The following is a 13183-nucleotide window of genomic DNA, read 5'->3' as shown; positions in this document are numbered from 1 at the left end:
TGTTATCGCTGATCTGTGTGTATTCAGAAGTTTCGTCATTTGGTACTGAAAGTTCTCAATATCCATAAGGGGATGAAAAGCCATGAGTGCCGCAGTAACATTCCGGTTATAGTTAGACTTTTGTAAGAAAACACGCTGCAGCGTTTTGGACAAGGCTTTTTTTATGCCTCCGCCACCTTAAGGTGCAGGTGGCATTATGTTTTCGGGTTGTGCGTGCGTGCGTCCGTCCGTCCGTGCGTCCGTCCGTCCCGAAACCTTGTGAACACGATATCTCAAAGGCTAATGAAAGGAATTTCACCAAACTTTCACCATTTGTGCGCTTTGGGACAAACATGAACTGATTAGATTTTGAGGTTAAAAGGTCACAGGTCAAGATTACTGTGAGGTCAAATGTCCATCCCCAAACCTTGTGAACACAATATCTCCAAGGCGAATGAAAGGAATTTCACCAAATTTTCACCATTTGTGCGCTTTGGGACAAAAGGGGTGTTCACACAGCAACTTTTACTCCGGTGTAGCACCGGGGCTGCCCCGGTAGAGCGTTCACACGGTACAAAGTTATACCGGTGTCGCCCCTGAAAGCTGCTTAAACCGGTGCAAATCTAACCCTGCTCGGGAGGTGGTTTAAGAAATTTACTCCGGAGTAAATGCTAGTTTGCGGGGCAGCACCGATATAAAATGGGACGTCTGAACGCTACAGGGGTAGACTCGCTACGCGTGAGACGAGTTGATTACATACGGGCATTGCATAATTTGCATCCTGGTATTTTGCGCTTCCAAAATGGCGAATATCAACAACAACAGAACTGCGTGTCTTCCAGTGTTGCCAGATTGGGCGGTTTTAAGTGCATTTTGGCGGAGTTGAACATATTTTGGGCTGGAAAACATCAGCAGTATCTGGCAACACTGGTGTCTTCATCCACGTTGTTTTCCCGGCGCTTGGTGATGCCATGACAACCGGGAAAAGGAAGTACATTTTCACGCATGCGCATATTTCATTTCCGCATTATTACTATCCTATCATATTTAATTTCCGCATTATTACTATCATATACAACCCCTGGCAAAAAGTATGGAATCACCAGTCTTGGATGAGCACTCATTCAGACATTTTATTCTGTAGAACAAACTGAGATCACAAACATGATACAATAATAAAGTCATTCCAAAGTGCACCTTCTTGGCCTTCAGAAACACTAAAATGAACGAAGAAAATACATTATGATAGTCAGCAAATGTTACTTTTATATAGACCAAGCACAGGGAAAAAAATATGGAATCACTCAATTCTGAGGGAAAAAAAAATATGGAATCACTCAATTTTCAGGTAGAAAATAAGGACTCACCCAGTCAATTTCCTTTCCCTAAATTGACACCTGCCTCAGATTAGATCTGCTCGTTATGGTGATGATACACGGGGCAACTTTTTGGGCAATGTTGCCGAGCAAAGTTGCTGGCAACGGGCAACTAGGTGAGACACAGGGCAACTTTTCAGGGCAACAACAGTTAGCAACGGCAGTTTACAGTTAGCTAAAAAAAAAAAATCGATGTCTTAATTTTTGCTGTGACCATTTAATCAAGCTGTCTGTTGTTTTTTAGAGCTTTGGTGAGGTAAATTCCTCCATATAGAATATTAAAATAACAACTTACCGGCGTAAAAACAGATGAGGAGTCTCTTCACTCCACGGCCGCCATATTTGTTTGAAATTTCTGATCCGAACCTCACCGGAGGTCACATGACTCGATACTCGCATTCTGATTGGCTTATCTCAAAAAGTTGCCAGAGATTATCAAAACCATTCAGAAAGAAGCAATGTTGCCCAATCTCAATAGAAAAGAGTCAAAACGCAATTGCCCAGCAACATTGCTCGGCAACATTGCCCAAAAAGTTGCCCCGTGTATCATCACCATTAGTCTGCAGTTAGAAACAGCGCAGTTATCACACCTTGGAGGGCTGCTGGACCAAGCGGATTGGCAAGAATCATGACTCCAACAAAAGAGATGTCTCTTGAAACAAAAGAGAGGATTGTCAAACTTCTTAAAGAAGGTAACTCTTCACGCATGGTTGCCAAAGATGTGGGCTGTTCACAGTCAGCTGTATCTAATGGTGATGATACACGGGGCAACTTTTTGGGCAATGTTGCCGAGCAAAGTTGCTGGCAACGGGCAACTAGGTGAGACACAGGGCAACTTTTCAGGGCAACAACAGTTAGCAACGGCAGTTTACAGTTAGCTAAAAAAAAAAAATCGATGTCTTAATTTTTGCTGTGACCATTTAATCAAGCTGTCTGTTGTTTTTTAGAGCTTTGGTGAGGTAAATTCCTCCATATAGAATATTAAAATAACAACTTACCGGCGTAAAAACAGATGAGGAGTCTCTCCATCTCTTCACTCCACTGACACTGCAGCCGCCATATTTGTTTGAAATTTCTGATCCGAACCTCACCAGAGGTCACATGACTCGATACTCGCGTTCTGATTGGCTTATCTCAAAAAGTTGCCAGAGATTATCAAAACCATTCAGAAAGAAGCAATGTTGCCCAATCTCAATAGAAAAGAGTCAAAACGCAATTGCCCAGCAACATTGCTTGGCAACATTGCCCAAAAAGTTGCCCCGTGTATCATCACCATAAGATATGGACCAAGTACAAACAGCATGGGAAGGTTTTTAAAGCCAAGCGTACTGGTAGACCAAGGAAGACATCAAAGCGTCAAGACAAAAAACTTAAGTCCATATGTCTTGAAAACCGAAAAAGTACAACAAAACAAATGAAGCATAAATGGGAGGAAGCTGGAGTCAATGTACAAGTATGTGACCGAACCGTGAGGAATCGCCTAAAGGAAATGGGATTTTCATCTAGGAAAGCTAAAAGAAAACCATCATTGACACCTAAACAGAAAAGAACAAGACTACAATGGGCTAAGGAGAAGCAATCATAGACTGTGGATGACTGGATGAAAGTTACCTTCAGTGATGAATCACGAATCTGCATTGGACAAGGTGACGATGCTGGAACTTTTGTTTGGTGCCGTTCCAGTGAGATTTATGAAGAGGACTGGCTGAAGAAAACATCCAAATTTCCACAATCCTTGATGATATGGGGCTGCATGTCAGGCAAAGGCACTGGGGAGATGGCTGTGGTTACTTCTTCAATAAATGCGCAGGTTTACATTGACGTTTTGGACAGTTTTCTTATCCCTTCAGTTGAAAAGATGTTTGGGGATGATGAAATAATTTTCCAAGATGACAATGCATCGTGCCATAGAGCAAAAACTGTGAAAGCATTCCTAGGTGAAAGACACATCCAGTCAATGTCATGGCCTGCAAATAGTCCAGATCTCAACCCAATAGAAAACTTGTGGTGGAAATTGGAAAAAAATGGTCCACGACGCCTGCAAAGCTGATCTGGCAACTGCAATCAAAGAGATTTGGCACCAGATTGATGAAGAATACTGTTTGTCACTCATCAAGTCCATGCCTAAGAGACTGCAAGCTGTTATAAAAGCCAGAGGTGGTGCAACTAAGTACTAGTGATTGTGTTTTGAATGTTCTTTCGTTTGTCTGTTTTTCATGATTCCATATTTTTCCATATTTTTTTTTCCCTGTGCTTGGTCTATAAAAGTAACATTTACTGACTTCCACAATGCTTTTTCTTCGTTTCTTTTAGTGTTTCTGAAGGCCAAGAAGGTGCACTTTGGAATGACTTTATTATTGTATCATGTTTGTGATCTGAGTTTGTTCTACAGAATAAAACGTGTGAATGAGTGCTCATCCAAGACTGGTGATTCCATACTTTTTGCCAGGGGTTGTAAGCAGGGTTGTGACGTGTGAACGCTCCACAAAATTTACACCGGTCTAAGATATATCGCAACAAAATACATCGGTGCAGCATCGATGCAAATATGTGCCGTGTGAACACCCCTAAAGATGAAATGATTAGATTTTGAGATCAAAAGGTCAAAGGTCAAGGTCACTGTGAGGTCAAATGTCTGTCCGAAAACGTTGTGAACACAATATCTCCAAGGCGAATGAAAGGAATTTCACCAAACTTTTACCATTTGTGCGCTTTGGGACAAACATGAACTGATTAGATTTTGAGGTTAAAAGGTCACAGGTCAAGATTACTGTGAGGTCAAATGTCCATCCCCAAATCACAGCTTAATAAGGCGTGGAGGCATCCCCATCGACGCTGTTGGCGTCGAGTTCTAGCTAGTTTTTTTTTTTTTTTCCATAGATGCAGGTCAGTGAAGAATTTGAATCGTTCTGGCTTGACGCACAAACACAAGGAGTGTCTAATCTTGGCCAGAATTCTTAATTCGTCACTGTTTTACAACAATGATAAACATTTATGTGAAAATGAGATTACTGATCAATCTGCTGCTCAGGCTCAGAACTGCAGTGTGCATTGTCGGGGAAGTGAAAAAAATCTAATTGAAATTCAGCGAGAATGCGGATGGATAGATGCAGTGCCGTAGACCGGTCGATTAGTTTGTCGTCTGTGAACGTAACGTAAATTAGCGCAACACGTCGCAATATAAACCCGTTACCTTGTTTAACCTTGTGCGCTATTGTGGCGTTCTGTTAAACATTTATTGACATAAAATCACTGTGCCCGTTCTTGTTCCTGCTCTGGCTTTATTCACAAGAACGCTTCACTGACTCATTAAAGGTTTGGCGGTTTGCTGTAAATTAAATGACCGGTTTATGTCCGTTTTGTGCAGTTACCCCGGGCTGCTGGTGGTTCCTCAGTCGGTGCAGGATGGCAGTCTGCAGAAAGTCGCACGCTGCTACAGACACAACCGGCTTCCTGTAGTGAGCTGGAAACACCCTCGCACCAAAGCGGTGCTCCTGCGCGCTGGCGGCTTCCACGGGAAAAGCGTAGTGGGACTGTTCAAGTCGCAAAACCCCTCCACAACAGGTGTTTAAACTATTTCCATTCCACAAGGTTTCATCTCTGTCCTTCTCGCCTGAAGACTGACTTAGGATTGTTATAACACTGAAAAGTGGCATCGTTTGATCTGTACCTTCATTTGGGATTCATAACACATTTATAAGCCTTGCACGCATCTTTCATAACTAGAGAACTAACTTGTGTGAGGATTGACTCAAGACATGACGCAGAAGTTTAATGTCTAAGTAACATTTTTTTAAATGGTAGCTACACTGCATGTCTTATAACACCTTTATAAGCACTGCATACACCTTTTATAAAACAATACTAGTGAATTTATGTAAGGATTGTCTCAAAAGCCAAGCGATGACCCAGAAGTTCCAGTCTGGCACAAAAACGTTCATACTGTCAAGCAGCATAATGGGAAAAGTACCTACTTTGGGCATTCATAAGCACTGCATAGATCTTTTATAAAGCAGTACTCTGATGCATAATGGATTTAGGAAAGGATTATCAAAAGCCAAGATATGACACAATAGTTTAACTCTGCCTTCACATTGGCAACTGACTTAATTGGAAAATGTACCTACATTGGGCATTCATAACACATTCATAAGCATGGTATAAATATTTTATAAAGTAATGCTTGATACTTTATATAAGACGTGTCAAAAGGAAGACATGACACAAAAGTTTAACTCCGTGGTGACACTGACAAGCAACATAGTGACTTAATGGGTAAAGGTACCTACATTGGGCATTCATAAGCATTCCATAGATCTTTTGTGAAGCAGTACTCTGATACATAATGGATTTAGGTAAGGATTATCAAAACCCAAGATATGGCACTATAGTTTAACTCTGCCTTCACATTGGCAACTGACTTGATTGGAAAATGTACCTACATTGGGCGTTCATAACACATTCGTAAGCATGGCATAAATATTTTATAAACACTGAAGCATGACTTTATAAAAGACGTCAAAAGGAAGACATGACGCCAAAGTTTAACTCCGCGGTTACACTGACAATCAACATAGTGACTTAATTGGAAGTGTGTCGACATTAGACATTCATAAGCATTCCATAGATCTTTTGTGAAGCAGTACTCTGATACATAATGGATTTAGGTAAGGATTATCAAAACCCAAGATATGGCACTATAGTTTGACTCTGCCTTCTCATTGGCAACTGACTTAATTGGAAAAGGTACCTACATTGGGCATTCATAACACATTCGTAAGCATGGCATAAATGTTATATAAACTCTGAAGCATGACTTTATAAAAGACGTCAAAAGGAAGATATGGCGCCAAAGTTTAACTCCGCGGTTACACTGACAAGCAACATAGTGACTTAATTGGAAGTGTGTCGACATTGGACATTCATAAGCATTCCATAGATCTTTTGTGAAGCAGTACTCTGATACATAATGGATTTAGGTAAGGATTTTTGAAACCCAGGATATGACACAATAGTTTAACTCCTGCCTTCACATTGGCAAGTTACTTAGTCGGAAGGGTGCCTACATTGAGCGTTCATAACACATTCATAAGCATGGCATAAATGTTTTATAAAGTAATGCTTCAGAGTTTAAGACATGTCAAAAGGAAGGTATGATATAAAAGTTCAACACTGTAGTGTCACTGACAAGCAACATATAGACTTAATTGGAAAACATACCTACAGTGCAATGCAATAATGAGTACACCCTCTTTGAAAAGTAACATTTCACACAATATGACAAGGAACACAAAAATATATTTCCAAAATGTTCCCAGACTAAGTTAAACACAGGTTCTGTTGAGCTTTTGAACTCAAAACAAAGGCTAATAATATAACTTAAATGATTTTTATTTCAGTTTTAGTGAAATTTGTGTGGTGCAGAAATGAGTACACCCCACTGAAGGGCTCTGAGTAAAGCAACTTTTTAGGCTACCAATGTGGACCTGAACAAACAGTTAACCACAGGTGAGATTAATTAGTCATTACACAGGTGTTAATTAGGCAGTTGGCTACAAAAGGCTGTTACCTAAAGCAAACCACCCTTTCCCATTTCCTGCTGTCAGCAATGGCACCTCATGGCCAGGAAATGTCTCTGGATCTGAGAAAGCAGATTATTGCTTTACACAAGAGAGGTGAGGGCTACAAGAAGATCAGTAAAGCCTTACTTATCAGTAAGAACACGGTTGCAAAAGTGATCCAAAAATTCAAGACAGATGGAACTGCAGCCAAAGTACAGAGACGTACAGGCCGGCCAAGAAAATTAACACCCAGGCAGGAGCGGCTTGTAATGAGAAAAGTTGAGGAAAATCGGCATGCAAGTGCACAACAGGTATCTAAGGAAGTAGAGACTGAAATTGGAGTGAATGTGTCACGTGACACAATATGCCGTACAGTGCAGCGAAATGGCATGCATGGGTGTCGTCCCCGAAGGAAGCCTCTCCTAAAGCCCAGTCACAAAAAAGCCCATCTAGAGTTCGCCAGGGCACATGCTGAAAAGGATGAAGGCTACTGGGACTCTATACTCTGGAGTGATGAGACCAAAATAAATCTTTTTGGAACTGATGGCTTCAAAACAGTCTGGCGTCGCAAGGGTGAGGAGTACAAGGAAAAATGCATGGTGCCCACAGTGAAACATGGAGGGGGTAGTGTTCTTATGTGGGGTTGCATGAGTGCTGCGGGTGTCGGAGAACTGCATTTCATTGATGGCATCATGAATTCTCAAATGTACTGCTCTATACTGAAAGCTAAGATGCTTCCATCACTTCGGGCTGTTGGTCGTCGTGCCATTTTTCAACATGACAATGACCCAAAACACACATCTAAGGCCACTGCTGACTTTCTGAAGAGGAACAGGGTGAGAGTGATTCCATGGCCAAGTATGTCACCTGATCTGAACCCTATAGAGCATCTTTGGGGAATACTGAAGAGGCAGGTTGAGCATCACTCTCCATTCAACATCCAGGCTCTGAAAGATGTCATCCTTGAAGAATGGAAAAAGATTGATGTAGCCAAATGTTGTCAACTTGTGCACTCCATGCCAAGGAGACTTGGAGCTGTCATTGCAAATAATGGAGGCCATACAAAGTACTAAATGTACTGGATGTAATTGAGTTTGTTGTGGGGTGTACTCACTTTTGCTCCACCCCACTTTCACGGAAACAGAAAAATATGTAATTTAAGGCATCTTTTCACCTTTCTGCTTGAGTTATAATGTAAGAACATAGTGCAGTAAACATCATCAAGGAACTGTTTGGGACATATTGTTTGTGTTCATTTTAATACTGTGAAAAATGTCATTTTTCAGGGGGGGTGTACTCATTATTGCATTGCACTGTACATTGGGCATTCATAGCACATTCATAAGCATTCCATAGATCTTTTGTAAAGCAGTCCTCAAGGACCTAATATATGACACAAGATGTTCAACTCTGACTTCATACTGTCAAGCAACACAGTGAGTTAATTTTGAGGGTCCCTTCATTGGGCATTTATAAGCATTGTATTAATCTTTTATAAGACGGTATTTGAGAATTTATGTACGGATTGTGCCAAAACCCAAGATAGGAGACAAAAGTTTCACTCTGCATTCATACTGGTATGTGGCCTAATTTGAAAAGCTAACAACACTGGGTTTACACTTCATAACACGTTAATAAGCATTGCATAGATCTTTTAGGCGAAATTCAAGATATGAAGTATACACTACCGTTCAAAAGTTTGGGGTCACTTTGAATTGTCCTTATTTTTGAAAGAAAAGCACTGTTCTTTTCAATGATCACTTTAAACTAGGGCGGCACGGTGGTGTAGTGGTTAGCGCTGTCGCCTCACAGCAAGAAGGTCCGGGTTCGAGCCCCGTGGCCGGCGAGGGCCTTTCTGTGCGGCGTTTGCATGTTCTCCCCGTGTCCGCGTGGGTTTCCTCCGGGTGCTCCGGTTTCCCCCACAGTCCAAAGACATGCAGGTTAGGTTAACTGGTGACTCTAAATTGACCGTAGGTGTGAATGTGAGTGTGAATGGTTGTCTGTGTCTATGTGTCAGCCCTGTGATGACCTGGCGACTTGTCCAGGGTGTACCCCGCCTTTCGCCCGTAGTCAGCTGGGATAGGCTCCAGTTTGCCTGCGACCCTGTAGAACAGGATAAAGCGGCTAGAGATAATGAGATGAGATCACTTTAAACTAATCAGAAATCCACTCTATACATTGCTAATGTGGTAAATGACTATTCTAGCTGCAAATGTCTGGTTTTTGGTGCAATATCTGCATAGGTGTATAGAGGCCCATTTCCAGCAACTCTCACTCCAGTGTTCTAATGGTACAATGTGTTTGCTCATTGCCTCAGAAGGCTAATGGATGATTAGAAAACCCTTGTACAATCATGTTAGCACAGCTGAAAACAGTTGAGCTCTTTAGAGAAGCTATAAAACTGACCTTCCTTTGAGCAGATTGAGTTTCTGGAGCATCACATTTGTGGGGTCGATTAAATGCTCAAAATGGCCAGAAAAATGTCTTGACTATATTTTCTATTCATTTTACAACTTATGGTGGGAAATAAAAGTGTGACTTTTCATGGAAAACACAAAATTGTCTGGGTGACCCCAAACTTTTGAACGGTAGTGTATAGCTTTATTTTTATGTAGAAGAGAGAAGAGACCTCAAGTATCATTGTGTCTGTATGGTATTGTTTAAATGATTTGCATGTACTCATGCCTCTCTCTCTCTGTCTCTCCCTCTCTAGCTCCTGTCTCTTCGTCCGAGTCGTCCAGTAGTCTGGAGCAGGAGAAGTACCTGCAGGCCATCCTCAGCTCCATCCCCATCTATTTCAAATCCAACGGCAGCAACACGCTGTCCAACCGCTCCCTCATTGGCCTTTCTCCAGGTACATCACTCTCAGAACTTCCGATCCACTTTCCCATGAGCCCTGATCCCCAGATGTTTGTCCATGTTTTTGGCTTTTTAGTTGTCCCTGTTTCATCAAGTCTTATCTCCATGCTCCTTCCTGTCATTGCCCAAACTGTTATTCGTATTTGAGTCTGAGCTGCAGAGGAACTAAAGCACAATGTGTGCCCTTACATACCGTAAGAACAGGACACGGAAAGGTCACCTCGAATCCATGAACTCCAGCTGATTCGGCGAGAACAACCTGCATCATCAGCAAAGCATCACATGCATAACGGGCCTCATTCGTCAATCTTTTAGTTCAGTTGTACTAAATGTAAACGTTTGTGGGCCTAACCAAATGAAAAATTCCTGCGAGATTTACAAATATTTCAGTAACAACGAGAATATCTAAAGTTACCTTATCAAAAGACGTCAAGTTCTCGTGTCCTCGGGTAACATTTCAGTTAACAGATAGACGACAAAATTCAAAAGTAGAAAGGATGTATGTGGAGGTCGGCAAAATATATTTAACAGTTATTCCACAAAATCGAGTCGTACATGAGCTGATAGCTGACGAAGCACATCGCACCAAAGTTGGCCGTAAGCCATGTATGACGAGATTGAGTGGAATAACTCTTTTATTCTATCCACCAGGGATGGGAGTTTTCTGCTTTTCGGCGGATTTCCGCTTTTTCTGAGTAAAAATCAACCTTTTTATATTATGCCAAATCCGTTGAGATTTTTTTTTTCATTTATTGAGGGGGGTTGGGGTATGTTCCTTCGTGATACTCAAGCGTAATTCATTCCTACGATGATGTTTTGTTCTCTCCAACACTCTTGTAAGAACTGTTATGATTGGCTATCAAGCTCTCGCCAAATTAAGTTCAGATTAAATGAAAATGAGAAGTGACTGTAAACTATAAATAATTGTATAAAGTGTACATAGACATTATCCCATAAACTTAGCATTCGTTTGATTTAGTACATTGAACATGTATATGATGGTCAGTAAATCTGAATTAATGCTGACAGTTTTGAAAACTTAAATATTTCAAAAGACTTTCTGAAGAAATCATATGCAACTAATGAGGACATAGGGAGAAAAGGTCAGTGACCCTAAAATTTTATTTAATATATGAACATTTTGATAATTAATAAAACTCAATTGACCTGTTGAAGTCCAAATTAAGTCCAAATTAAATTTTGACCTGTTGGTGGCGCTAGAGAGTTTGAGGTGGTGAGTTGAAATTTGCTGACAAGAACCGTGAGGCAGCCTAGAATCAGTGTGCCAAATTTCACAACCTCTCGTCAGACGGTTCTATGGGTTGCCATATGATGCAAATTTCAACTCACCACCTCAAACTCTCTAGCGCCACCAACAGGTCAAATTTGGAAGTACTCTTGAAACAAGTTCAGTTATGAAACAAACTTGTATGAAACAAGTTCAGTTACACAAATTGAAATGTAGCGATTTTCTATGCTATGGAAAGTCCGCACTATAATGACAGGCGTACTAACACCTTCTGCGCGCTTCGGCAGCGCATTGATACGGAGCTCAGATATCAATGCGCTGCCGAAGCGCGCAGAAGGTGTTAGTACGCCTGTCATTATAGTGCGGACTTTCCATAGCATAGAAAATCGCTACGTTTCAATTTGTGTAACTGAACTTGTTTCATATCACTGGTCATATAAACCTATGTAAACAGGAAAAACGCGGAAGAGTTTGGTCGCATCTAACTACAGCCCCAAAAAATACCATTGGCCATGCTGAGCCTAGCTACATTGCTAACAGGAGTGACAGCGCGTCTGACTGCGTCTGACTGACGGGGAGGTCGCGCAAAGCTCGGACAGGTACGGAGCAGCTCGTCTCAATTCAGATAAGAGCATATTTCATTATGGAAGTACGGTGGACTGTTCCTTTAAGATCTAAACACCAGGCACGTCTTTTATCATCTGAGGATTCTTTTGATTTTGTAATGATAATTTGGTAGAACCGAGAAATGAGTCCAGGTGTACCACAATAATTCACAGCTATCATTTCAATAGAGTTCAGGGAGGGCAAGCTTAGGGAATTTTGAATTTGTGTTATGAAATGTCTAATCTGTAAATATTTGAAAAAGTGCTTGGCATCAGTGTTAAACCTTTGCTTGATATCAGTGGTACTTGTCATACGTCGTACAATCCAGTAGACGGTAGTACAGTTTAATAGTGACGAAACATAACCAATGTAGAAATACGACGACGCTATAATGACCATCTACATTCACGGGTATCAGTAATACTCTAGGACAGGGGTTCTCAACCTTTTCTGCTTTGAAGCCCACCTGTTCATACTTGTAACGAGTCGGGGCCCATTAAAAAAGATCCCCAATTATTTTGGTTCATCTGTTCTATTAGAATCTAATAATCTATTGTAAAGTATATTAATGGAATGCAACTTCACTCCCTGTTACAGACGGGAGCCCAGGAATTAAATAAATGCAATAAAAATAAACTGTTTTTAATTGTCAGTGTTGTATTTAAAACTGTACGGATGTGCCAGAAGCCAAACCATGCATGCAGGGCATTCTCAGCCAAAAGGGATTAATGATCCAGAAGTGGAGTCTGGTCCATTAACACAAGAACTTATTGCCATGTTTGCGTCCAACAAACAAGCAAGTTATTAAAACCAAGGAGTCCACTCAGAAGAAGTGGAGAGATAGAAACCACTCAGTGGGATTAGATCCTTGCACGCTAACAAAGAAGGATTTTTCCTACGAGTTGGAAAATTTTCCATCCGTTGAGTTCCGCGACATCTCAAACTACCTGGTGCTGCAGACATCGTTCTATACGGACACACCGATGAAAACCTGGAAGAGCATAGAGGAATATGTGGCTGGGTTAAAGATCCGGGGACCAGGACACTACAAGCTAGACGGCTGGAAACAGATCTAAGTGCAGGAAGGGTGTTTATTAGCAGGTGTGATATTTACAAAAAAAAAACACAAATGAAAGCAGAGTACATAAACATGGCTAGAAACAAACCTGACCGTGATAATGATACTTCGCAAAGAGTCTGTGAAAACGGTGTCCGTATTTGCTGATTTCGCTCAAATTAGTATCAGGTGTTTCCCAGAACGACTGGGTCCCAAGAACGCACACCACGCAGCTGCTTGAGCCGCGCCAGACTCAAGTGCGTGAAGGCGTGACAGTCAAGTGTTCGCGTGCTGTGTGACCACAAGTTTTAGCTCACCTGTATATCGCCACCAAAATGCCTCATTTTCATCGATAACCCATCGCAAAGCATCGCGAGCTGTAGTGTGACCGGAGCTTAATGAGGCGGATGTGACTTCGGATGCAACCTAGCAATTGTACCCGACTACAAGTGAAAATTGGCTTCAACTTGGGGTGGGAGGGGATTCGCGGCCCACT

At 41.5% G+C, this 13183-nt stretch overlaps 1 protein-coding gene across 2 annotated transcripts in view; it reads left to right on the top strand.

Annotated features, from left to right (window-relative positions):
* Positions 1–13183, top strand: part of sbf2 (SET binding factor 2) — a 368376-nt gene that overhangs the window by 298686 nt on the left and 56507 nt on the right. For both annotated transcript variants that reach the window (XM_060940828.1, XM_060940827.1), the window contains exons 27-28: positions 4723–4919; positions 9630–9770. In XM_060940828.1, coding sequence (XP_060796811.1) covers positions 4723–4919; positions 9630–9770 — 338 coding nt within the window. The remainder of the gene's footprint in view (positions 1–4722; positions 4920–9629; positions 9771–13183) is intronic.

This window comes from Neoarius graeffei, chromosome 15 (genome assembly GCF_027579695.1).
Source record: "Neoarius graeffei isolate fNeoGra1 chromosome 15, fNeoGra1.pri, whole genome shotgun sequence".
Taxonomy (NCBI): Eukaryota; Metazoa; Chordata; class Actinopteri; order Siluriformes; family Ariidae; genus Neoarius; species Neoarius graeffei.
The sequence above is the reverse complement of the archived record's forward strand: the minus strand, read 5'-3'. Positions and strand labels throughout refer to the sequence as shown.